The 27,339-nt window shown below is 45.8% G+C and overlaps 1 protein-coding gene and 1 long non-coding RNA gene across 37 annotated transcripts in view; both read left to right on the forward strand.

The window, feature by feature from the left end:
* Positions 1-27,339, forward strand: part of LOC149370499 (uncharacterized) — a 586,025-nt gene that overhangs the window by 491,336 nt on the left and 67,350 nt on the right. For 33 of the 36 annotated variants that reach the window (XM_089561750.1, XM_089561766.1, XM_089561742.1 and 30 more), the window contains 2 exons: positions 8,898-9,005; positions 25,890-26,536. In XM_089561750.1, coding sequence (XP_089417876.1) covers positions 8,898-9,005; positions 25,890-26,536 — 755 coding nt within the window. Of the gene's footprint in view, positions 1-6,961; positions 7,062-8,897; positions 9,006-12,813; positions 12,861-16,228; positions 16,367-25,889; positions 26,537-27,339 lie in introns of those variants that run through there. The other 3 variants (XM_089561968.1, XM_089561875.1, XM_089561957.1) reach the window with 3 other exon arrangements.
* On the forward strand, positions 18,979-23,857 carry LOC149370501 (uncharacterized). Its single transcript, XR_016285812.1, has 2 exons — positions 18,979-19,495; positions 21,245-23,857. It is a non-coding gene; the product is annotated as an uncharacterized LOC149370501 (long non-coding RNA).

Genomic DNA, 27,339 nt, shown 5'->3' on the forward strand with positions numbered 1-27,339 from the left:
ATTGCATTGTAGTTAGTGGGGTCAACTTTGACAAATGGTGTCCAGCTTTTACACAATAAGCTTTTAGAGTCACTGCACACAAGAAAGGTCCAACATATAGAATGGTAGGCATGTATGGCTCAATTGCATCTGTGTGTGGGAGCCAAAAAGAGTGTAATAAGATTACATAAAAAATCCAGGGGTCACTTTGACTGTCTAAAGTGCGTAGAGGCGAAAGCGTTTTCCGCACCACTTTGGCTGCTTCTGTGGTACTGGTGGCGTCGCATGTAATTGAGTACTAGTTGCTAAGTGACGACAAATCACTAATTAATGGGTAATTACCGATGTGTGCCTGAATACTAATTAACTGCTAATTAATGACGCTTAAGCTTCGCCTTTAGGAGTGCAACGCGACAGCGTGTTGTAGCGCTGCCAGGGAGTCCATGGAACGCCACCACCCGTTCACCACCCGTTCAGACAAAGAGACAAAGATGGCCCGTAATGAAGAAAATGAAAATTGTATTTGAGGAAAGGAAATTAAGGCAGTAACTGTCTCCGTGGACACCCGTCAAAATTCAGGGGGGCACTTTTTTGACCTAAAGTGCGGTCACTGATGTGTGGTTAAGATGTTAAGCTTCGCCCCTAAGAGTGGAATGCGACGACAACATGAGGCTCATGGGTAAATTGGTTTTTTGAGGAAAGGAAATGTATCTGTCTCTCATATCTCGGTGGACACCTAAACCTCGCTGGAAGGGAAGGGAGGAGGATGGGAGTGAGCGAAGACACCGTATTCACTAGACACACCTTTGTTCTTCCCAAACCATCGAGCTGGCATGGCGGAGTGGATAGCATGCTCGTCTCACACTCCGAAGACCGGGGTTCGATTCCCGAGCTCGACCAATTTCTTACTCGGTTTTATTTATTTATATGGCCTGACTAGAAAAGTTAATTAGACTAATTGGGTAATTAAGCAATTAACTAAGCTCAGTCCTACTTACTTGGAGCATCACTATACGATCCCTTCAATTGGTTGCCTGGTTACTAGCCAAAGTACAATTGGCCCCGTTTGAAATTCGCGCACTGTGACGTCACGACCGTTTGGACCAACTGAAAAGCGTGACATTTCTGTCGACAACTGCTGCTTACAACGATGAGACATTGAAGGCTTTCGCCTTAAAATCCTGATACTTGGTATCATGTGATACTACAGACGTCGTATTTGCATGAAGCCACTTGCATTTATGAAGTGCGTGTCGGAGGGAGGAAGAACACTGGTTATAGCCCCTCAGGTCGTTTGTGCCCATTTCCGATTTCTAGTCTAAATTTCTTCATCTCTGCAGTTTGTACTTGAGGCCATTCTATGATGGGACAGGAATTTTTAATTTTTGCATAGGCAGACTGCTGCAGGATGAAATTTCAACATTTTTCACACTTTACACGTTGTGCCCAATCAGCAGAGTGCCGCTCTCCCACTTTCTTTCTTCATTCATCAGTTCTTTAATAGCTGTAGGCACAGGCCAGGTCCTTCAGTTTATGTTCAAAGTGTCGTCAACCCATGCTGCCTTATTCGGCATCAGAAAGCTCATGTTTCGTGCAGGTGTAGTGCTAAACTAAAGGTTTCTCTTCTTTGTTTTGATGAAAATATCTGTGCGGGATTTATTTTTGCTGCACATGATTGATGTGTAGTGTAGGGCCTTGGTGTTTCTGGCCGCCTCTCTTTCCTTCGTATTCCAGTTACGCTGCGAGCTTTTCCTCTTTTTTTTTTTTTGTTGCCAGCCTCACTGTCATCCTTTGACATTCGCAGTAATTGAAAACGAAGAGTTTTCATTACAGCCTCGCGTAGTGAATTGAGACGTTGCATGTTAGGGCGCCGTATGTGGTTTGGCTTGGGCCCATCACATAGCCTGCTGCTGCTTTTAGCTGGGATAGCCCTATGCAGGTGGGGAAATGGTGTCTTGATGGCGCAACCTGTTGCTTTGTTCCTGGTTTCCCAATGGCTCGTCGGTCCTTTCTTTAGTTTTGTTTGATGCGCACTTCGGTTCTTCCTGGATCCTTGTATGCCTTCATAAAACGCCGCTGGGGGTAGTCATGCAATTACAGCTTATTTTTGCCTTGCACCTGGTGAGTTGGAGGGACATCAAACTTGTCCTGCATGTTTTCACCTTGTGCGAGGCCTTCCCATATAACTTGCAGTGAATGTTCAGGCTGCTGGATTGGGTGAAATTTCCTCTTTTTTTATTTTGTTAGCATGTATCATGGCATTTTTCTGCTGCTTGCTCCATATTTTTGTAAAATAACGCCTGTGGTGGTCAACAGTTGCAAATAAACAACTTGTGTCTCAAGACTGCGGGCTGAATAAAGTAACCTGTCTACTGTGGTGTAGAATGAGTCCATGCATCTGTGGCAGTAAGAGACAGCAGTCTCTTACTCCTTTTGGAGCTTTTTGTAGCTTTTTGGAGTATGGCTGTGAAGCCCGTTTCAACACGATTCCATATTTAGGTTTCCCTTAAACATGTAACATGCCACTTCTGAGGTCTCTGTGACAGAGGACACACGTCTCGCTAGTTTATCTGGGCTGGGCATGCATATTTTGGTGCCCATTTTCCTCTTGTTTGCTCTGTTGCAGAGTGCTCTTTTTTTTTAATCTTTGCAGATTTAGATTTCTCTGCTACCTAAATGATGATCTGATGTCGCTTCCGGAGTGGCCAGGTTGTTTTTCTAGTTTCCGACCCCATTTGTAACCTGGGAAGTTAACGTTGTTAGTGTGTTATTGTCAATTTGAGTGGTTATGCATTTTTGTCTAATGGTTGAGGCAGTCTAAAGCAGTGGCAACAACAATGACGGGCGGTACGTGACGTTGATCAGAAGAGTGTTGCCTGAATTGCCATACGAATCGTTGAAAACCACCAGCTGCATCAGTGCCTTGAAGCAGGACTGTTCAGATGGATGGATATGTACGCACAAGAAGGTGTATGTTTATTTTGCAAGGGCTGCCTTGGTTATGGGTGGCTGTAAAGCCCAGTGGTATGTGCCCCTCCTCAGTAGTTAATTGCAGGATACAGCTGGTCGCTTTCGTCGTGAGGAGTTGCTGAAAATGAAAATGTGAAGGGCAGATGCTAGGTGCAAATTGTGAAAGCATTTACTTGTGAGAACTTATGCCGGGCCCCATTTTGTGTGTTCTTTGCGGGTTGATCATAGTTGGGCCATTTAGGCCACTCCATGCCAACGGTTGCTGTGGGACTTGTTCAGTCCAAATTTGCTTAGCATCCTTCGCATACTTAAAATGGAAACTACCACGCATGTCATTCGGGAGGAATCTTACTGTTGTGTCGAAGGCATGCTGGAGGCTTTGCGAGTCGCGTGTGGGAGTTATATACTGGCCTTTAACGGAATGGACTGGTCCAGAGAAATTTGAGGTTCACATATTTCAAGTGTACTTTCATCGGTGGTTTGCCGTTTGCCTCTCTGCCCTGATCATCTCCACCAAGTTATGCAACCATGCATTGTTTCATTTCTGTGCAAATTAACCCCAAAGTTAGCCGTTATACTAGCTTGTGTAAAGTGGTTTCTGATGGCAAGGCCGCTTTCACTACATCACCGATACTACCAGCCTGTCGGTACTCTGCACTTGCTGATTCGAACATTTCGGGTCGTTTTCAGTCGTTTTAGGCATTTCCTGAAACAGGTGACTCCTTGTGGTCACTCGTTGAGCCATCCAACTTGTGTTAAGGGTTTTCCTGCTCATGGTTTGCTATGATTAGCTATGCTCATGGTTAGCTATGCTCATGGTTAGCTATGCTCGTGGTTAGCTATGATCTCTTAATACGTTCAGTGCGTTTTGAGTCGCCGGTGTGTCACGCTGCATGTGCAAGCTGTGTGGCCACAGGTACAGGTTTGTTCGATGAAGCCTTGGGGCAGCTCAGAAGTTTTCGAGAGCGTGAAAAGCACATGTGCAAGGTCTCTATTTCCATCTGTTCGCTGAAGGAAGCTGGCGTTGCAAGTGGGCCACTACGCACAGGGATTAGGGCTCTGAAATCGCTGCCGCAGTGAATGTGTAAGCTGCATCACAGTGCTTTGCTTTGCTCTTGTTCATTTCTGCTGTGCTTTCTTCTTTGGTCTCGGTTTTGCTTTTTTTTTTTTTTTTTCGCTTTGAAATTTTTTCGTGTGCTATTTTAGAGAGGGCCCTTTGCAGAGAAGTCTGAGTTTCGCGGTAGCTCCTCATTTGTGCCAGGCAAGAAGAGTCTCCAGGGCGATTTGAGTGAGCTCAACATTGTTGACTGCTTTCAGCTAGTTTGTGGGCTTCAACAGTCAAAACGTTGTCGCCATGTACCTAATGTTGGTATTTGAGAAGCCCGTAATAACCAATTAGGCCATTGCAGACAAGGATGTATGCTGTTGCTTGTTAGCTTTTGTCTTCTTGTTTAAACCAGCACAGATAGCAAGGGTGCCAGCTTGTGCATAGACAGGTGTTTCTGCACATTGTTAGTATTTTTTTTTTTCTGCTAGCTTAGAATTGTGTATGGTTCAATGACTAAGGGTAAAATTTCAATCATCTCCATTGTCTTTGCGAAACTTTTTCACATTGGGGGCCAAGTTTATACAAGTAGTTTAGTTTAGGCACTTGTAGTGTAGGCAGCCATTACGCTGCACAAAAAATGTTTTTGGCAAGGAATTCTTACATTCCTGTATGAGTACCTGCTAGGATGATCCAATAGAAGCTGTGTTTTGTTTGCTGAGTGCATGGAGAGCATGCTTACATAGGGGCAGAATGCGACAGTGCCCCTGTACTGAGGCTTTTGTGCGTGTAAAGCAACCCAGGTGGTTCAAGGCTTCGCTGTGGCTTGCTTTGTCTCCTGTATTTTGGTTACAGAACGTGAATGTTATTTTTATGATTGGTCAGTTTCTTATATTTCATGCAGAGCTAGTCAGTGCTCGCTAATGCTAGCTTACCGTCGACTTCAGGTTACATTTTATCCGATATAAATCCATTCGATGCCTTGCTTACGTGCATTCATTTTGCCTGTAAAATGATCTCATGTTTCATCTAGAGTATTGTGGAAACGCAAATGTTTGCAGGCAGTTCATGAGTGTGCTGTATTCGTCCACATAAACGGACCAGTCATGGTGTGAACATTTGATTTGCGGTCTTTTGACTGCACTTGCTATTTTTATTATAAGAATAATAATAAGCTTTGACACTACTGAGCTGTCGACTTTTCTTTAAGCGCAAGTTTCACCGGTCAGTCATTGTAAATAGCAACTCATGCTCATGACACTTTTTATTCCACTTCTGCACAGTAGTCTCTGTAGTAGCGGCTTGCTTCACTTGCAGTGAGCTGTGCTATTGCTTTTTCCTTCTGCATATGGTGGGCTTGGTAGTATTTTCCTTCTTGGTCGTTCTCTATACATATCTACCTTTACGTGGAGTTGCACTACTTCATCTGAGAGAGCCGGGCACTCAGTGTCCAATCAATAAGTTTATGTTAAAGGACTGTAGACGCCTAATTTTACGACATCTAACCTTGTGTTTGGCGCATGATAGCCATAGTTGCTTATGCGCCATAAAACCCCATATAACTAACTAATTTTACGACATTTTTTCTTCTTTAAAAAAGTGTGTTGGACATTAAAGTAAATGAATCAGCACGTGCTTTTCGCCTACAACTGCTAGATAATTTCTAATTTAATTTCCTCTATCGTGCTGTTTCGCCTTTAGTTTCATTGGCCGAACAACGGCTGTGAAGTGCAGTTCAAATTTACATCACGCGAGGCACGGAAAAACTGCAGTATAAATGCTGATACGTAGTTTTAACTCACTACAGCACTTAAAACCAGCTTACTTCAAGAGCTAGAGTTACAACAAATGAAGTGTCAGCAGTTATATTGCCATTCTTTTTTGTGCCTCACGTGAACCAGGTATGAAGTACACGTCACAGCCATCGTTCGGGTGATGAAACCGAAATAGCATCAAAAAGAAATTCAATGATAACTTACTTAATGGTTGCAGGCGAATATCATTGGGGTGCACCCTTTATATCAGTGTCAAATGTATTGTTTGAAAGAACACGAAAGCAATAACTTGCTGTCTATACGGAGATGGGCAAACCTTTGTTAACAGGATTATCTGAATTAGTTGCTTAGCGGTGCTTGGTGAACTGTGTTACTCTAAGCATCGTCTCCGAAAACCGGCATGCGGTTATTAGATCTGCTGGGAAAGTTACAGCACCCAGTAGCAAACATTTTTTTCCTTTACGCCTCGTCGCGTCAAATTTAGTTGGGCTGCTCCGACTGTTCATAGAAAAGGTTGCAGATTGACATTGAATGTCAGCCATTCTACATGTGCGAGGCTCTACATAAAAGTTGTTGAAAAAAAAAAAAATGCTTTGCGTGGAAATAGATTGTGTGCAAAGGCGCATTACTTATACCCTACTTGTTCTGGGTTTGTAAGGGGAACATAATTGCTTGTTAGTGCCTTCACAAATAACCTAGGCCTGATGACAAAAAAGAAAATAAAAGTGTATGAAAAAATGCGTGCCACACGAGCCTTGCCTTGCGAACTCTGTGTGATGTGGCGAAATGGGCGATCCTCCTACTTAGCAGATGTTCAGCGGCTGTGTCGGGCGCCTTTGCGCGGCTGCGGCTACTGTCGACGGCACATTATGCGTCATCGCTGTGCGCATTGCCGCCGGCGCTGCTCTGAAATGCCAAGCTGCTGTTCTTCTCCGTCGTGTGCCGCGAAAAGATCGCTTTGTGCATTGGCGCGCGGCCATTACGGCAAGAGAAAGCAAGTGTTTCAGAGTGTTGCGCAGTGAGCATTTGGGGGCTGGAGCAAGAAAGAGCTGTGCGTGTGTGCGTACACACAGCTGGCCGTGTTTGATGTGTTGCGAGGCAGAAGGACGTGTTGGGCATTGTTTGCTCTGGTGACGAGTGGCTGTGTTGGGAGCTGCGCCTTGCCGTTCCCCCCCCCCCCCCCCCCCTTTCGTGTCTATTACTTCTCTGCGAGGCATTGTGCAAATGGCGCTTGTTGGCATGGGGAAGCTTGGAAATGCATTGGAGCACCCGGATTCGCACAGCACTGGCAGGTCTGGTCAAGTATTGTTCTAGCCTGGCCGCGGAGTGCGAAAAGTTCCCTTTTATATGCGGCTGCAAAGAAGCATTGCCGAGTGCGGTGAGATTGTGTAATATGTGCATGGCTAGGTGGGGACTGTTTTATGGCGGCATTGTTTCGAAATGTGGCATCTTTGTTCGTCGTTTTTTTGGTCCATGCTTTTCTCAGACACGCTGGCCTTTGTTTATTGTCCAGGTCACTTGATGTTTAACCAGATCGGCGTGTAATCGTTTTGTGAATTTAAAGGCATTTGGCTCGAGTCTATTGTAGAACTGAGTGTATTTTGGCGATAGTGTTTTACCGTTGGCTTCTTTTATATACACGAAAAGGCTGGCACAACAAGTTGACTGTAGGAATGTGACCAGTGCCTGTTGATGGCTGCTAAACCTCTCTGTATCGATTTGATTGAATGATTGATAGCCGTTTTCTGGTTTAGTCGCCGCTTGGCAACATTGAAGTGTTCTTCAAAATTTCTGCATTGGGCAGTGGCTGAAATACAAAATTGTGTGCCTGGTTGGAAAGCCAGGCGAACCAGGTGTGCAGGGGTGGAAAACTTCCACTAGGCAGCTGCAAGCGGGGTCATATTCTGTAAAAGCATGGTAAAGCAGTTTTAAGGAAAAATCTTTTGAAATGCGAAACTACTTAATTTCCAGCATTTTGCGTAAATTTGAAAATGCCAAAAAGTTTTTTTTTTTTTTTTCAAACGTTTGCATTTGAACTAGACTTGGCTGGAGCACCATTGCATTTCTTAATATTAGTCTGTATGTGTGCTGTTTTATTTCTTTTGTGTGCTAAAAATGCAGGCGTATGCCATGTTATGCGCACATCACATGATGCACTGACGGTTTAGGAGGAAGCACGATCATTTGTTTTGAATTTTTGCATTGATTACCACGGGGACCTTTTGGCTCTGAGGAAGTCTTTTGAATAACGGCAGTATCTACTAACTTTTCACAATGGTGCTGCTGATATTTCTGCAAAGAAATTAATGAAATGCATTTTTTGTGAATTTCTGTTGGGTATTGTATAGTCAGCTTGCATCTAGTACGAAGCATTGTTTCAAAGTATCTGAACGCTGTGATTGTAAGAAAGAAATTGTGACATGAATGCCTTTCGTGAAATTTATATGTAGCAACCTGCTTAAAGCTGGATATTTGCTATAACAGTTAAACGGTTCTCTCGCGAACCGAATTTTGCGAAAAAGTGTTTCCACCCCCCCACAATGATGTTATCAAAATAAAGTTCTTGTCGAAGGAACAAATTTTCGATGGCAAAATAAAGAGAGAATTGGTGGATAGCCTTTCACGCTGCTGCTGGCATTTCGGAATTGTTTGAGGGTCCAGGATGGTGAAAAAAAAAAAAATGCTGGATCACATACGTGTAGTGACCCATGGAGGAAAAAAAAAAAATGGAATGGGGATTACACAACTCGTAATGCAAAAAATTGCCACTGGCTGGCATGTGATAGTGAATACCCACAGAAAAACGCTGCAGTGTGCCCCCCTGCCTCCCACCAACCCTCGTCCTGCTGGTCATGCATGGCTGTAAGGACTTCTTTTACTATTGCGACGGCGTCAACAAGCGCTTCCCATTAACAGCTAGTGCTGTAAAAGGCAGAAATGTTTTGGTCAAGAAGGGAAGTAAACTGTTTGAGACAAGTAAAAATATGGCATTATGATTTTGATCTCTCTCATCTGCGTGCATATATTGTTGGCATGGAGTTTGTGACCATTGCCGTTGCAGTTGTCTTATTCTGCTTTGCCCGTTCTCACTGTGCTTCTCTCTCTTTTTTTGTTTTTTCACTCTTCAGGCTTCCCAAATGTGACCCATCTTTGGAGGGTTGGTCTGAGATGAGCGTGGTGACCAATGTAGTTCTCAAGAAGCGGAGGAAGCCGGAAAACAAACCCCAGTCACAGTTGTGAGTTCCTTTTCACTCACTCACTCTCTCTCTTTCTTGCTCCCGTCTCCCTTTCCTACGCCTCTTTGCGCCCCGTTCGCAGTCCGACGACTTGTTCTCGCAAACGCGGGCGGCCTGTTGAGAAAAGGCTTAGCTGTGTAAGGACTTGCATCCCTGCAGGCAATAGTAGCAGCTTCAGTAACTTGGACAGGCATTAATGGCAGCTTCAATAACTTTGACAGCAATAGTCGGAGCTTCAGTAACTTTGACTGGCAGTAGTGGCATTAAAGGTGAGGGTAGTGGTAGCCGTAGGGTAGTTGTAGGCAGTGTTCTGTACAGATGAAAGGCTTGCTAAGGCTTGAAAACATAATTTTATGTTCAGTAATGATACTAGTCGTTCTGGTGAGTAGGTGTTTTTAACTTGATTAACTTCGCAGCTTTCTGTTTGGTAGTGATACTAGTCTCTGGTGAGTAGATGGTTTTAACTAGGGGTGTGCGAATATCAAATTTTTCGAATACGAATCGAATACGAATACTTGGTTCCGAATATCGAATCGAATATCGAATAATCAAGGTCAGATGCATTTAACCACTACAAAACATTATTTGAGCACCCAAGAACATCGCAGTTCAACTATCAGTGATGAAATGAACACAAAAGATGTGTGTGGCTGCACAAAAAGTATCAAAGTCTCGAACATTATTCATAGAAGAGAGGAAATATCAGAGAAGATAGCTAGTACGCAGCATTGATTAAGGCTAGCTTGCCATAAGCACAAAAGCGCGTTGCTGGGATGAACATAAAAGGTTGTCGTGAAGGAAAACCGGCTGCTCCACACGGTCAGGCAGAAGTAGTTAGTTCCCTTCTAGCTGAAGCGACTTCTCCAGCCACAAAAATGCCCTCTCACTTGGCACTGAACTGGCACGTATTGCGAGATATTTCGTGCAGAGCTCTGACTATACCAGCTTCCCACGCATAGCCACAAAGAAGCTCACCAGCGTAGTCAGCTACTGCATGGCCCAACGTTACGCATTGCTCTGGGCGCCGCTATATTGTTATGTCTCTTTTGATAGGACTTGCGGACCGAAATGAACGCCAGTGCTCGCAATAGAATATTCGGCTGGGTACGAATATTCGCGTCGGATCGAATATTCGAAACAACACGAATACTTAGATTTCGAATCGAATACGAATACTAAAAATATACTATTCGAATTATATTCGAAAATTTCGAATATTCGCACACCCCTAGTTTTAACTTTATTAACTTCGCAGTGGCTAATGTGATGGTTTGCTGATTGGTGTCTGGGCATTATTTCCTCCGGTGAATGTGAAGTGAGGCCTGTGAGTGCACACTGGACACTGAACTACTCCGAGGATTAGGCACTGAAAGTCGTGCTGTGTACGAACTGGGAAGCCTAATTGGCCATTTTGGTTTGTTACATGACTGCACATGATTTTTTTGGAACTGTCTCTCGTGTTGGATGGGTGTAGCGGTAGCTTTGGCTTTGTGCACGAGATCTCGTGATGTTCCATGAGGTCTTCCTCTAGAGGATTTTGGTGCAGACTGTCCGGAAGCGCTCGGTAGTCTCGAAGAAGCACACGAGCAGCCATTGCAGGTTAGCCGTTTCAATCAGGGGCGAGTGCAGGTTCTGTGGCTATCTCCTCCCCATGCGATAGCTTTCTTGGCTAGCGTGAACGTTAGATTAATGCCTGACAGGCCTTGTCTACTTGGGACCTCTGATCTGATTATTAGTTGGGGGCTTACATGACTGTGTAGGTGGCTTGCCTGTTCCTATGCCGGGATTGCCCTTGTGGAGTGGGGAAACGTAGTGCTATTCTTCGCAAGTACACTTTGTCTCATCAAGTATCTTGCCATCTGTGCAGCAGCATACTTAGTAAAAGGATATGTTGTTCCAAAGTTTCCTTTAGTGCGGCTGTTTAGAAGTAGCGCATTTTAAGTCATTTTTTTTTTTCCCATAAATGGCAATTCTTTACGACAAGCTTAATAGCTTTCATGATCGCAAAAGTATCATGGCGGCTATCATGAAAAGCATGTCTAACATCTGGAGGGCTAGGCAAAAAGTGAGTGTGATGTTCACTTCTAGCGAGCCAGACGTATGTTTAAAAACACAGAAATGCATTTGCTGTGGTGATTGTGCTGTATTGTTTTGAAAGGCAGACTGAGCTTCATAATACAAGTACCAGTACCAGTACCAGTAAATAGTCGATAATGGTCACGGAACCATGCCAGTAGTGGTTCGTCCATGACACCTCCCTTCAAGTCATGTAATTGATCTCACAAGAGTCACAGGTGCTTGATTATACAGTTGTAAGCAACTGTTCAGCGCACTAAACTCATGCACATTAATGGTAAACCCACATGACAGACCAAACTGCACATTTAAGCCAGGTGTCATGATGCCCCCCCCCCCCCTCTCCCGCTAGTCTGCTGCAGATTTAACTTTGTGTCATGCTGTCAGTTCGTTTTGCAAGTTAGAACTGTGCCTTGATCTGGCCTGTAGGTTTTACTTGTGTTTTTTCACTGGCTGCTTAGGTTTGATTTTTCTAGTTTAAAATGGTTTGAAATTGGTCGTGATGCTTGTCGAACCACTGAACTGATTATAAGTAACTTGTGGTGAATAGGAGAGCCAACTTGTGCCATCTGATGATGGGGGCGTTAGTCCGAGCTCTCGAGTGTCATTCATTAACTCTTTCTTCACTGTGCAAAAAACGGGCAGTTTCAGAGTGGTATGTGTAAAAAATGTATTCAGCCATAAATCAAACGTTTTGCTCTATTGCAGCACTTTAGATTGTAGCTAACAGAGCCATCTATTTAATGACATGAAAAAAAAAATCAGCATACAGATTGAGTATAAATAAAGATTTGATTGGCAATTTAAGTGACTCACAGAAATTCACAAAAAAAATATTGTATTCAGTAAGAAAGTTAGAAAATAATTCTGAAATACACTTTTTTTGGGCTACTTTGTCAGAAGTAAGTATTCAGAGTTGCAGGACTCTTCATGCTAAACTCATCAGTGAAACTCATCAGTAAAGAAATATAAATCGCTCGCGCGAAGCGTTTTGCGCTGCTTGACACTGGCTGTCTTCTTAAACAGAACTCGGATTTGCATTGCTGCTGGTGGCAGGGAATCATTCAGAACATGTGCAGTGCATTCACAGGGGCTCAGAAAACAGTGAATCTCCTTGGCACTGGCAAAAATGAAGCTTGCCGTCTGGCACCTGTCTTATGCTCCGAGCTGTGCGAATCTGTCATGACTCTCTGAAGCTAAAAATCAAACGAATGAATGTCATTTTTGGACCTACTGCTGTCACTTGCACATAAAAATCAGCTGCCGTTAAATGTCGGATGTCGTGTGATTACCAGATGAGCAGTTATTGGAGCGAGACTGCGTCGAGACATTTCGGAGGGAGCTTAAAAGTGTACGCTTGTGCACCAGACGCAAAAGCAAAACCTGGATTTGATTGGATAAACTTTATTGATCTCAACGATCAACGGGGTGGGAAGAACGGCCCCCTAACGGAGGGCAACCTTTCCCACCCAGTCCGCAAGCTTGGCTTAACCTAAAACTGAAGCACAGTTCCTTAGCAACAAACTAGATGGCATTACGTGTCCAGAAGCGGCTGTGGTTGCGTCCTTTGGGCTGTTTTGTGCCATTGATCAGTAGGCATGGTAAGGAGAGAGCGAAGGTAACAAAAAGGAAATCGGAAGCACGGTACTGTGATTAAGTTTGGCTTGGTTTATGAAGCTTGGCGCTAGTTTAAGCCTTAGATCTTCAGGAAGGCTCCGTCCTGTCCTTGCAGGGAAAGGTCATTATGCGCAAACAGGCATGGCAGACTGACCCCTGAAGGTGAGCAGAACGATGCATGAACAATGCAGAACGGGCACACACGTGAGTGCAGGGGGGGGGGGGGGGGGCTCACTAAGGAAGTGATCGAAGGTGTGCGGCTACATGGGGAGAAGGTTTGGTAGCAGCTTGGAATGAGGGCAACGAAGAGTCGACTCTAAGCTTCTCTCATTCACCGGACTGCCTAGCTTTACACTACTGTGTTATAATCTGCGAAAAATCGCTTTTTTTCTTTTTAAACATGTGTGCCTTTCTCAAAAGTTTGTTGCGCTCTCCCCCGTGGTGCACTATTTTGGCTACGAAAATTCCCAAAACGACGGGAAGCACACACTGGCAGTGATGGAAATTTTTGAATGCCAGATGCCATTTCACAAACAGTGGCACAATCGTTTTCATTTATCTCCTTTGCTTGCAAGATTGCTATTGAGGCAGCGCGGTCTTCTGGGTGACAGTAGTCAGCCAAACACTCATGCTGGCAAGTGTTTTTAACCCTTTGAGGGTCGAATTATTTTGAAGAAAACTTTCCCAGGTGGTAAAATTACTTTATTGCGGATCTTGAATCTACAAGATGTATATAATCGAGAATAAATAGTAAAAAAATATTAGGAACAGTACTTTGGTGACAGCATCACTCACAACTGGAAAATGTTCAACAGAATAGAATAGCAACGGTGATAAGCAAGCTAAGAGCAGCAACAATAAAGATAGAAATCAGCTTTCGCCGCCTCTGCAAAACAGTGCCCACAAAGAGAAAACACGTTTCGCGCGACTCCGTTGCGATCCCGCGGCGGAATCGAAACCGCGTAGGCGCTTTGCCGCAGAAGGCGAGAATACCTCGCGAGCAACGGTGATAAGCAAGCTAAGAGCAGCGCCAATAAAGATAGAAATCAACTTCAGCAGCCCCTGCAAAGATAGTGCTGACAAAAAGAAAACTCAAATTTCGCGCGACTCCGTTGCGATCACGCGGCGAAACCAAAACTACAAAAGGGGTGTTGCCGCAGTCTGTGCCGCCGCGCTAAAGCTAGACATAAGTTCTGCTTATCTCCGTAAGAAGGCAGCACAAAATTCAAACACTTCTTGTAAGTCCTAAGAGGTGGCAGCACCCCCCCAGTGAGCACGCATTGTTCTTTTGGCGCAAAATTTCAAACGGAAGATCGAAACCGTACCCGTACGGCAAAGACCTTGCGGGACAGAAAACCGCCGCCGTACATATACGGCAAAAACCTTCAAAGGGTTAAAGTAAAAGTGTCGGCAAAACGCTCCCTATCCGAGCACTTGTGTAGGACGCCAACCCCAGATGGCCTCTTCCTCGTTGTGATGCTTAATCTGCTTTTCCCACACCGGTGTCACTCTTTATGCCTTTTTTGTCATTGAGGCACACAGACAGGGCAATCCCGACTCACTCGTCCTGATCACCCACAGCTTGTCCCACTTGCAAGGCTCATAAAAGGGGTGCAACTTTTGTTGTGCATCTTAGACTTGGATTTCGTGGAAATGTGGTACTAATGGGTGCCTGTTTTAGTCAACCAGTGCTTCACTGGTGACGTAAAAATTGGCAGCGTCTTCATTCCACAATTTTGTATTGTGTGCAGTGCACATTGGGACTTTCGGGGCTTTCGGGGCTCTCTCCACACAATGCGGCCGTCGTGTTGGTCAACAGTGCACTGGGGTACTTGCGTGCTTGGTCCTGGGCTGCACCTACGTGTGTGTGTGAAGGCAGTGTTGGTTCACTAACCCATGCATGTGACACTCTTCACTAAATGTCGTTTACTGTCACAGTCATCATTCTAAAGGCTTGTGCCAGTGGACAGTTGGGAGTGTGCCACTTCATGTTCTGCCTTGCCAGGGGGGGTGAGGGGGTTCAAACTTTTGAACATTGTGTATACAACTCTGTGTAAAGTGAGTGCTATGCTTTTCTTAAGGGGGGGGGACACTGGTCTTGAAGAAAAAAAATGTTTATTAATGAAGTCACAGTTACGAAATCTTCAGGGCATATGTATTTTTGTGTGCTGATTCTAAATATGTCATTTAATTTCGTGTAAAACAATTCCTTGAGCACTTGTGCACTTTTTATGCTAGTATTCTGTGGAGAGTTTTGAAGAAAATTTGCTGCGGGAAACTCGCTGAAATGCATGCCATTGGGTTCTCTTGACACCAAGGAATACAATAAGGGTGAAATTGTCTTCCTGCCTATCGTAGAACTTGAGTTATAGAGTTTTGAAGTTGTCACTTCAGAAACGAGAACGAAAATGTGTATTCCTGTGTGTGAAGTGGCAGCTTCAGTACCCTATTACTCAAGTTCTACGAGAGCCAGGATGATAGTTTTACCCTTATTGTATTCCTTGGTGTCGAGAGAACCCAATGGCATACATTTCAGCGACTTTCCTGCAGCAAATTTTCTTCAGAACTCTCCGCAAAATACTTGCATAAAAAGTGCATAAGTGCTGAAGGGATTGTTTTACATGAAATTAAATGATATATCTAGAATGAGCGCACAAAAATACTTGTGCCCTGAGAATTTCATAACTAGGACTAAATTAATAATTTTCTTCTCAAATTTTCTTTTCTTAATGCTCGCTTACGTATTTCATTCATTGCAGCCGTCTCTTGTGTTTCTTGAACTCCAAATGTTGTGCGGCGATTAGTGGCTTCCGTCAGGGCCATTGTATCGCACATGCGTACTGTGTGCAGTTTAGCGGTTCATGTATGGGCCTCACTCAGCACTCTTTATTTCTGTGCTTTTACCTGTTTGCCTTCTTTTGTGTGCTTGATATTTCAGCACATGTGACTAACCCTTTTCAACAGCTTGGCATGTTTCTTGCAATAACACTTGTAGGTTCAGTTGTATAATTAGGTGAGAAGGGCAGGGTGTTCATCAGCTGGCAGGAACGAGAGAGGCTGCCGTCTTGCAAAGAGCACGGCAGTGCAAATAATTTTATTTCTGAATGAAGTGAAACGCACTGGGCCCTAATAATTGCTGCCACAGTAGCCTCCCCAGCAGAACTGGTAATCGGCCCAGTGTAGGAAATATATTGGCCAATGCCAGTCCTATATAGGACCATAGTTAAGCCATTTATTCCATTATTGGGCCAATTAACAGTGTTGCTTGGGAGCTGTGCTCATAACGGATTCGGATGTTAGCAAAAGCCGAAACGCCAAATTTCAGGAAAGCCTTGTGCTGTGAAGCCTCGGAACTGAATGACATTCCTCTCTTTTTCTTTTTTTTCCTTCTGTTTTATAGATGTCTGGTTGTGAATGCAGTTGAGGTGGCACGTCAAGTGTTCGTTTACATTTTGGCGCATCCGTAGAGAGAGGGGGGAAGCGGTCCCTCGGCCAAGCTTTCCGCCAAGAGACGGGTTTGTGGCTCCCCCCTGTAAAAAAAAGAAGGCACACTTAACACTCGAAGAAGGACAAAGAGTGGTTGGAACAAAAACACAACAGGGAGGAAAGTGCGAGAAACACACACTACACAAGCAGCCTGGAAAAATGATGTTGCCAGTCTTAGCTCGGTACGTAACGCCATATTGGTCGCTCTCTCCCCCCCTGTGTGCGTCCCTGTGGAAGAACTCTGTTGGCGGGGTGTGGCATCGTCCAGTGCGTGTGCCTGTCTGTCTCTCTGCCTGGCTGGATGCATGGGGTGAGGAACGCTGTCCGTGGTGCATGGGTTGGCATTGTGCTTCAGTCCTGAAGTGCTTATTGGCCTTGGCCCCCCCCCCCCCCCCCCCCCCCCCGTTCATAGGTGGGGGACAGGGGGGGGGGGGGGGGGGACGTAAAAAGAGACAGAATGCATAATCTCAGAGGTGCAGACGAATGGGGTTAAGTGGGAGGCAGTTTAGTCTGGTATTATCACAGGGTCTAAATGTCAACGCTCCGGTTTGCTCATGTCAAGAGTAAAATAAAAGAGAACCTGTCCACTGGTAGGATTTATATCTCCAATGTGGCTGCCGAGGCAACTGATTGGTCTGGCTAGCGGATTGTGTGGAGTCTGTCGGAGATCAGTCATTTATTGGGTGTAGTGAGGATCACAAGCACGCGTGGGTGTATTTGGTATAGTTTTAACGTTATCAGTTGTAGGTAATCCATTTTATCTGGTACCTGAAGAAATGGCGCGTGGTGCTTCACAGTACCTGTGTGATGCCTAGTAAGGAGGACAGTGTGGAGATTGGATTCGTTGTTTTCGAGGGAAGAAGTAGTGAGGCGAATTTAGACGAGGGCTCAGGGATGAGGCGTGCATGTGGGGAATATAAGATGATGGATCATTGATTAACCAATTTTCGGGTCGTGCATATGCCACTCCACTTATGGCTTGGTCTAGTGCGGCTGGTGACTTGCATTTCGGCTGAGTAGAGATTGTGGTTGGGAGAGTTTCAGTTGCGTTAAAGCTCGCATTTATTAAGTGGTTAGGGGATCATAGCTTTAGCTGAACTGTGCTTACCTTGGAGTGTGTGTGACACATGTTGCACATATTCCATGTTAGCCACCTGGGGACATGTGTTGACATAACGAAATGTGCGGACACAGAGAAATGAAAAGTGATCTGAGGAGCATTTGGCAGGCTTAGTTACGCATTACAGGTATAGAATTTCAATCGCAAATTTCTTTTGTGTGGGCGGCGTCTGATATCTTGTTTCTTTTATAATACGCTGTTAGCTGAAGTGCTTCCGTAGAGCCACCTGAAGCTGGCTGGGTGCTTTTGGCATGCATGCAGGAGAGCTTCAGACATTAGTTGGACTGACTCCATTCTGTTTGTGTTTTACACCATGTTATTGTTATTTGATTTGTACAGTGTGGGCACTGTGCTTTTACTTAACTGCATGACAAAAAAAAAAAAGATGGAAAGGCTGTTTTACTTTTCGAAATTCAACTTTAGAAATTTTAGGGTTTCTCTGACGATATTTCTAGGAAATGGCATCACACACCATATGTTAAATCTGTTGTGATGTTTTCTGTATGTGCTAGTGATGCAGGTAGATTTTTGAGGAAAAGATAGCCTGTAGTTGGGTGGAATTTAAAGTGTTCTGTTTGGAATAAGAGAGAAAGAGAGACAGATAGTGGAAAGGCAGAGAGTTAAACCAGAGGGATGTTCCGGTTGGATACCCTGCCGTGGGGGGAAAGGGTAGAGTGTTTAAGGCATGCTTGACTATGATACTTATTACTTGCATTGCTTGTGACTTGTGGAAACTGTTAGGATTTATTTAGAGCAGCACAGCTCGGGAGAAATGACAGTTGAGAACGAGGTACAGGGTTCGTCAAAAGTTCCAAGGCCACAGGGTTTGCTTTTGAGCAGCATAGTCGTGCTGTTGAGATACCCTCGAAGCTCAAAATACCTGTAGAGAATAGAAGAAGGATCGTTCTACCATCTGAGAACCTCGATAGCTCTATCGGAATCTTAAGTGCCAGGATATACCGATGAAAAGTGGATCATGTGGCCTGGGAACTTTTGACGGACCCTGTACACACAGGAAGTGCTGGTCCAGCGGTTCTCGTTCTTGTTTATTGTCTCTCTCGCGCAATGCGCGCCTCTAAGGATGCCTCAGCGACTGGCACAAGCTGTTGTCCTAATGTTTAGATTCTTTGCCTCAGATGCCGGTGGTAGAGGTGCGCTCACTGGCTGACACTTTTGTTTGTTCGCTGGGGGCCGCATACTAATCCCCTAACATCGCTTCCACTCTTCTCAGCTGCGTCCGCCTCTGCCGTGCTCGGCTTCAGCGGAACGAGTGCTGTTTTCGTGGCCTGCTCCTTAGCATGACATGCTTTGAGACAGCATTCCGCAGCTTCAGGGCAGGGATTTCGGTGAAACTTGGGTGCCATGTTCACGGAAAGCTGGAAATGTGCCTCTCAGGAGCCGTCAAATTCTTGAAGCAGAAAGAGGTGGCGAGGTGTATGGCAGTGGACTTGGCAGCATGTGATGTGGGGAAGAAGAATGCATGCAATCATAAAAAGAAAGTGGGGAGGAGTGTAGTTGCAGGCGCGCTTTGAAGTTGATTGGAGTGTCAGCAAGCTCCTCTGGGTAGCATTGCTTGGTGCTGGGCTGGGCACCATCTCTTATCTCATCTCCCTTTCATATCTATTTTATTTGTGTGAGATCATTTCTCTATTCATTATCTTATTGTAGACATAGTCAGTGATGGGAATGCTGCGCCAATTGCGCCAATCTGCGCCATTTCGATAAAGCTGCTACATGCTGCTCCAAAAAGGGGCCTTTTTGCAAAATTGCGCCAAAGCTGCGCCAAAACGAGCCGTCGCCAACGTCAGGTACTGCCCTGTGAGGGAACTATGCTTGCGACTGTTGTCCGCCATTGAAGTCTGAGAGTAGCCGGTAAAATCCAATACGATCCAGTTCTCAGTCTTCGTCTAGAGTGCTCCGCATGGTGCTCCGTCTACTTCGTCTCTGATGGGAGAGTGTGACTGAGTGAGGGTGTCGTGAACGCGTCACGCTTTCCACCGCGTCCGAGCTCCGAGCGTTTCCGGTGGGCCGGCACCGGAGGCGAGTAGTTGGTGGAGTGGGCCGTGGCTAGGCCTTGGCGCGTCGGTGCGCGCTCTTGCACTTTCCCGCCGCTCGTTCGCCTCGACTGCGTGGTTTCAGCGGTTTCAGCGGCGTCGTGGCGGCGTCACGATGGCGCTCTCGAAACTGAAAGGTAAGCTTTTTCTCGTTTTTTGCGCCTTTTAGTTTATTCAAATGAGTCTTTCTGGACATAAGAGCTGATGAGTCAGTGTGGCGGGGTTCAAATTTAGAAACTGAACATGACTTAACAGTAGCAAATTGAGCGAATGGCGGTGGATGCACGTTGCAGAACCGCGGTAGTTTGAGCCTGCAAGAGAGGGTGCTGTTAATTCCCGGTTTGTTTACTTTTTATGAAAGAGTACTTGTAGTTTTGTGGCGTTCGTCTTACGCTAGTATCAGCTTCGAAAGCCCTGGAGCACGTGGCGTGCTGGGCAGCCGTGTAACGTCGCTCAGTAATTTCATATTGCCATCCGCAGTTCTACGAATTCCGTGGTTGAAATAAAGCTACAGTGACGTCCGGGCTGCCCATAACAACCTTGCGGCACGAAATGCATAAAACTCGCCGGCGACCGGGCCATTCACGCGCTCCTTTATTCACTCGGCATGCGAGGTCGCTTGGTAGTTTCGGATTGTCCGGCTGCGGAGCCTACGGAATGCGTTTTCCTGACATCACTTGGCTGATTGAAAGACGTCCTTAAAGCGGTGCCTTTGCAGCTTGAGCTGAAAGTGTTATATGGATATGAGCACTGAACTCATGCTAAGGAGTTTTATGTAGCGGCTTCTGAAATAAAGTGTATACCGCGGACGTATATGACGCCGTACATTTCTCACGGAGTTGGTGGGCCTTCTGGCCTTCGTGCTCGTGTTGCTGCCGTAATTAAAAAAACTTCCGAGGCGAAAATGAAAGAAAGTTCCACGGAACGCGGTATTTTGCAGCCTTCCGGCTATACGATGAAGCAACAAGCGTCTTCTGGCGCGCCCGCTACGTTCGTACGATTTTGGCGCTGCGCTGACGGCCCTGTCTATTGTCGAAGCTTGGCAGGCTTCGCGAATTTACGGCGGAAGCTTTCAAAAAGTAAGGGGAAACAAGGTCGTTTTTCAGGGCAGCAATTAACGGGCGGGTAAGGGATACGTGGGAGAAAGCCTCCACCCTTCCTCGGCGGTCGAGGACTGCATGATAGCGCGATCGCGCGCTCAAAGCAGGTGCGCTCTTTGTCGGCGAAAGTGGTACTGCTTTTATAATTACACGTGTCCGGTTTTTAGAATGGAGCTTGCTCTGCCAAACATCTAGACAGAAGCCTTCAATACTTTGCAATTAGTGAGCTGCAAATTTTTGGCACTTTGCTTATTCTGGATTTATAACAAACTGCTCTTTTGTTTTTACGTGTTCAAATTAACGTTTATCCAAATTAACGTTTATTCATCTAATTAGTGCAGGAAAGATTGCCGGTATGTGCAGCTCAGGTGCTCTGAAAGCCCTGAAAAAGCTACTTTTGCAGCTATTAGTGCAACAGCTACAACCTAAGGACGCTGCAGTGAAGGGCTCTGGAAATTTCGACCACCTAGGTATCTTTAACGTGCACTGACATCGCACGGCCCTCTGGAATTTTGCCTCCATTGAAATTTTGTTAAAGTTAATTTTTAATATTCAGTTCTGTATCGAGGAACGTGTTTCTATAACTTGTACTGCCACGTTTGAATGAAGTGTATAATTGTTAACCATGACTGTTGTGGGAAAAGAACCGTAGTGTTTCCTGGGTCTTTATTTTTTTTTTAGAATGTGTTTAAGCACTCTACAATTATTCTCTAATTTACAGGATCATATTGCTTGCATAACAGCTTTTTATTTCATCAAACTAACATTATTATTTATCGTTTGCAGGACGCAACAGCAAATTTAACTCTGGCATATTGAAAGATGTCGACTGCAATGGAGATTGCTTCGAGGTGTGGTGCAGACCAGGAAAAAGGGAAGAAAATGCTTATTGCATTATTTGTAACCAGACAATCAACTGCTCACAGCATGGTGTCACAGCAGTGAAACGGCATTCACAGAGTAAAAAGCACTTGGAGCTGACCAGCAAGCTTCGGGGCCCTGACGGGAGGCTGAAGAGGCCAGCTGCTGTTCAAGCATCGTTGGATTTTTCATCGACAGGCACGATGACCCATGCAGACCGTGTCACAGCTAGCGAAGCACTTTTTGTTTTGGCATTGACGATAAAAGGTCTCCCATACTCATGGGCGGATACGGCTACACCCCTTCATCGCTTGATGTTTCCCGACTCAAAGGTGGCTAAAGACTTCTCCTGTAGTAGGAAAAAAGTGTCTTACGTTGTGTCAGATGGGCTTGGGCCTTATTTCAAGGGACTTGTGCATGAGGAACTGAATCGTCCTGGTGTGTTTTACAGTATCAGTGTAGATGAAACACCACTGCCAGAACAGCGGTGCCAGCAGTTTGATGTTCTCGTGCGCTACTTTTCTGGTGCTGAAAAAGGAGTAGTGGTCGAGCACCTGCAGTCGTTTCGTTTGGGGAGGGCAACGGCTGATATCCTTTTGAAATGTGTAAATGAAGCCACTGAAAATATTCCTCGAGCAGGGTTTTTTTCATTTTTCAGTGATGGTCCAAATGTAATGAAGTGTTTAAAGAAAAAATTGACCCAGGAAAACGGCCCCTTAATGGAAATCGGAGAGTGCTCGCTGCACAAGGTGCACAACGCGTTTTCATGTGCTCTTGATTCATTTGGTAGTGAAGTTGAAACTGTAGTCAGTGACGTGTATTACTTTTTCAAGACATCTTCGGTGCAAAGTGCCCAGCTCCAAGAAAAACAAGAGGCTCTTGGATTGCCTGAAACTGTGTTTTTGCGTCATGTCAACTGTCGCTGGTTGTCTCTTGTACCAGCCGTGGAAAGACTAGTCGAGCAGTTTTCTGCCCTAAAGAGCATCCTAGACTCCCAGAAACCAGTGCGTGCTGCAGGTAGCATGAGGGCGAGACTAAACAGAAACCTGAATGACAAAAGTTTCTACGCAAAGGCTCTGTTTGTGAAGAATGCAGGTGACCTAGTTGTGGGATTTCTGACGCTGTTTCAAAAGAGTGAACCTTTGCTGCATGTTCTTTATGATGAAATGGTGATGATGTTGAAGAAAATTTTGGGCAGATTTCTGAGGCCTCAGGTGTTCATGTTGAAACAGGGACATGAGCTCGCTTCCATTGATGTCGAAAGTTCGCAGAATTGGAAGGAAAGCATAGTAGTTGGGGCAGATACTGAGGAAGCTATGAAATCTTGGTCTGCTTCAGAGAAAGCTGAATTTCGACTAGGAGCTAGGTCATTTTACATAGCGTGCTCAAAGTACCTTCTGACAAGGCTTCCTCTTCAGAATTTGACACTTCAGCACCTCAGGTGCTTGCACCCAAACACCCACTCCCAGGAGTCTTCAGCAGAATCGTTCAGATATCTTGCAAAATGTGCGCCTCAAGTGATACAACCTAGCCAAGTTTCATCTCTCCTTGATGAGGTGACACTCTTAAGCTCTGAAGCGCTGAATGTGGGCACTGATGGGCCACTTGACAAATACTGGCATAATATATTTATCATCAAGGGCGCTCAAGGTGAGAGAAAATATCCGCTTTTGACTAAGCTTGTCAAGGCCCTTCTTTCGCTTCCGCATGGGAACGCTGATGTTGAGCGAGGCTTCAGCCAGAATACAAGGGTTTTGAATGAGAGGTCGAACCTTTGTCTGGCAAGCGTGAATGGTATTCGCCAGATTATGTCATTTGCCAGAAGGTACAACAGTGACCCATGCCAGCTTTCAATTTGTCCAAATGTCATTAGGGCCGTTCGAGGCGCATCGAAACGGTATGCAGAGCGCATTGCCTGCGAACAAGAGAAGTCGAAAAGGCCACGTGCAGGTGCGGATCCAGTGCTAGCAAGTGCCAGCTTGTCTAAAGCACAAGCGAAACAGAAGGTAGATGAAGCGCAGCACATGTTCAGAAATGCTGAATTGCTGATTGAGCGGGGCATGAAGCTGAAGAACTTCAGTGACATTGCGAGTGGCCAGGCAATATTGAGCCAAGCTAGGGAAAAAATGAATGATAGTGTCTCTCATCTGGCTGCCTTTAATAAGGGCTCAAAGAAAGGAACATAGGCCTGTCCATCTGATATCAGTATTTTTAAAGCACATGCCTAATTCCCTTTCATTTCTCTTGATTCTTGTGCGAAGGGTTGTCATACATGCTTACTGCAATCCAAGATGGTCAGTTCCTTTTTTTCTCGAAAGCAGGTTTAGTTCAGTGGCTGCTCCTGTTTACACTCATAATTTATTTTAATATTTTGAGTACTTCGGTCTCAGTTCTTTGTTGCTGGTGAAGACAATGTTTCTTTGTCTTGCGGTACAATTACCATGGTAATGATTACCAGTGCTAGTCAATATACACTTTGTGTGTTTCTGTATTGCATTGCATTGATGTATGCTGTTACAAATAAACTATAAATTTGTCTTCTAAGCTTTTTTTTTCGGAAATGCCGGCTCTTGCTACAAAACAAGTGACGCTTGCTACAAAGCGAATATTTTCCTGCTACAAGGCCTGCTACAAAATGGTTTTGGCCATTCCCATCACTGCATAGTGCAATAGATATTGTAGTTGTACTGCAATAGATATTGTAGTTGTACTGCAATAGATATTCTAGTTGTACTGCAATAGATATGTGATACTTTGGGGGTTGGACTGAGATGAGTTTCAGAATTCATGCCAAACTAGGCAACTTTTAGCAGTAGTGTTGTGCCAGGAAATTAGGTTTCAACCGTAGTGTCGTGTAGAGGCTGTTACCAATTTCTGTTGTGAGTATCACGCTGCTTGGGAAGGTCCACTGTGGTTGAAATTGGCCCAGCTGCTGTTGCCTGTTGACAATAAACTACCTTGGCACATTACATTTGGGGTGCAGCCTTCTAGCCAGCATAGGTACCTGTTGTCAACTGCGGATTGGTGCCCCTCATGACGTTCGTTGCACTTGGAATGAGCCTGTAGGGAGCTGCCCTCTTTTGCGTGAGGGTCTTTCCATGTTCTTGAGCTTGTCTGTGCAGTTTTTCTCCGAGCTTTAGCAGCTGTTAGTTTCTGCTGCTTTTCTTTTTCAGGTCATGCTAACATGGCCTTGACCTTCTCTTTTTGTTTTCACGTTCCTGATCAGAAACAAAGAACATTCCTTGCCCCTTCTACAAATCGTTAAGGCTAGTTATAGAAATGTTTCTGCACTTTTTTCTGCACTTAGCCAAGAACCGTATACTCGCCTCGCACTTTGACGTTTGCCTGACAGCAGGTTAATTCCTTTGCGCATTTTTCAAGTGCAGTCTTTCTTATTTCCAAAACACTACTGGCATGGAGCCCGGCACATCAAGGTTTTCTTATGCTTACTCACACACACACAAAAAAGTAGTGTTAAGTAGTAGTAGTGTTAATTCGACCGCCCTTAACCAATGTGGGCCCTGCCTACGGCCATGTAAGTCTGCGGCGTTGTATGCTCATTCATTCGGACGCTGCTGGACTCACTTGGGGTGTGCTGCTGGCAGAGGCTGTGTTGTTGCTGCATGAATGACATATCCCACATCGTGTCAGATATCACGTCAGAGAGGCGCCCTCTCATCTCTTGGGTTAGGCATGACAACATTTGGACGGCCGTGTCGGCAAAAAATTGTGTGGCCACACATAGTTTCAGGTTCCCTTTTCTGAGTTTCGCTCCAGGCTCTGCCGCGTACCGGCCAGCCAGCTAAGTAGAGTCTTGTGCAGTTTTGGATGTTGATTGGTGCAGTCTTTTCATTTCTCACCAGAAGGTGTATCGCCATTCTGGCACCAACGCATTTCCCTTTGTTCCATCTGCATGGTTCTTCTGTTCTTTTATTTGGATGAAAGTGCACTAACTGCGCGTTCGTTGCGTGCTGTTCGCAGTTTGTGCGACGGCGCCTATTCACATGCAATGATGCTGCTTGCGAGGCGGCTCCTTTGCTACCGCAATGCACTGTGAAGGACGCTGCGGAGGCCTTTTTCATTCTGGAGCAGTTGTGTGTTAACAATTCTGAGAGTGCATGCAGTATTCAGACGTTGTTCAGTATCAGTTCAGAGCAATCATCGTTGCCATGCAGTTTTCATCCTTGAAGGAGGCGATCACTGCCCTGGCTTTTGACAGACGATGTGAACGGTTTCTGGCCATTTGTAAGTTCCTACCTCCAGGTAGTTTGGGCAGTTTTCTTGGTCATTTTAAGTCCTAATTAACGAGGCTTTACTGTAATACGAAGACAAATGTTAATCCAAGCTGCCTGGCTGATTTATTTCATTTGAGGAGGAAATGTGCCCATCAGTGTGCAACTGTCGGGTCATTTGGCCGGCCCTGATACTGTGACCGCCCCTGTGACGACAGCTCCTGTCCCACCAGGTTGCGTTGCTCCCGTACGTGTGCGTGCGTGTGCCTGGCGAAATGGCAGTGTTGTGGCTGACCGCAGCGCCCCCCCTCCCTCCCCCCCTTGGGTTGTTGTTGCAGGAAGAAGTGCCTTAATGAGAAGCACCGGCGGGAGCAGGAGAACGTCTACCTGGAGGAACTAGCAGAACTGATCTCTGCTAGCCTGTCTGACATGAATTCCCTGTCCGTCAAGCCAGACAAGTGTGCCATACTGCAGGAGACGGTCAACCAAATCCGCCGGATCAAGCAGCAGGAGGCGAGCGGGGGCGGGGGCGAGCTGCAGCAGAGCGAGGTGTCCTCGAGCAAGCCCACCATCCTGGGCAGTGACGTGCTGGGCCCCCTGCTGCTGGAGGCGCTGGACGGGTTTCTCTTTGTGGTGAACACCGAGGGGCGCATTGAGTTTGTGTCGGAGAACGTCTCCTCCTTCCTGCAGTACGGCCAGGGGGAGCTGGACGGCACCAGCATCTACAACATCCTGCACCACGGCGACCATGGCCGCTTCAGCAGCAACCTGCTGCCCATGTCGCTGGGCGCCAACGGCCTGGGCTGGACCGAGGCCGGGGGCAAGAGCCGCTCGTTTCAGTGCCGCTTCCTGCTGCGCCCGCCCGATGCCCCCGAGGAGAAGCGCGTCGCGCCCCTCTACGAGAACATGCACATCTCAGCCATCTTTCTGCCCTACCCCAACGGAGGCTCGGCCGGCAGCGGCGACGACTCCGCCACCGACTCCGGTTAGTCTCCCTTTGCTGGGCCGCGGTGGATCTGTTGGGGGCGTCTCACTCTGTCGCAGCGGAAGCTGCCGGCCCGTGAGATCGTTGTGTAACCACTCGGGGCTTGTTAGTAAAATAATTAGTAATATGGGGTTTTATGGCGCATAAGCAGCTTTTTAGTAAAGAGTAGATAGAAAGAGGATGGGGAGGGAAGAGAGTGCTCACTGTCCGAGCTGGAGTAGTTCCGCATTTTGAAGCTGCAGTGCTGACTTTGTTGAATGTTGTACATGCCTGCAGTATACAAGGGCTTCTTGTGCGGAAGGTCAGACTTGTACGGGCAGTTTAAATGCCCGTTGAGTCAATTTTCATTGAACTCAAAGTGGGGCAGCTGGTGTTGTACGTCACTTTTGAAATAGCATTGAACTCTGCGCAGATCGACTCTATGAAGGATCACGAATAGCCATTGGGAGGAGGTTTAAGAGCAGACTCGCACGTGCGTGTTGAAAAGAAAAGGAAAGAGAGAAATGTAAAAACTTGAAATAAACATGCCAAGTAGTTTTGTGATAAATATAAAACTTAACTTTTCGTCACCCAGGGCTTATTCTGTAGTCAAAATTACAGCTCTGCAGAGTGTCGGATGTAAACAAACCCACGCCGCTATTATTTTGGTCCGTCACCCTGCGTTTCGATTTTTGTTTGCCTCTTAGTGCAGTTTGGGATGACTGAGAATGAGAAGTGCCCTATAAGCTCTGCAATCATGGTAGCTATGAACATGAAAAGATAGCTTGGAAGGTCTCTTGTCTGTGGCAGCCTTGCCAGAAACG

Source organism: Amblyomma mixtum, chromosome 1 (assembly GCF_055824585.1).
Source record: "Amblyomma mixtum isolate Tamu chromosome 1, ASM5582458v1, whole genome shotgun sequence".
Taxonomy (NCBI): Eukaryota; Metazoa; Arthropoda; class Arachnida; order Ixodida; family Ixodidae; genus Amblyomma; species Amblyomma mixtum.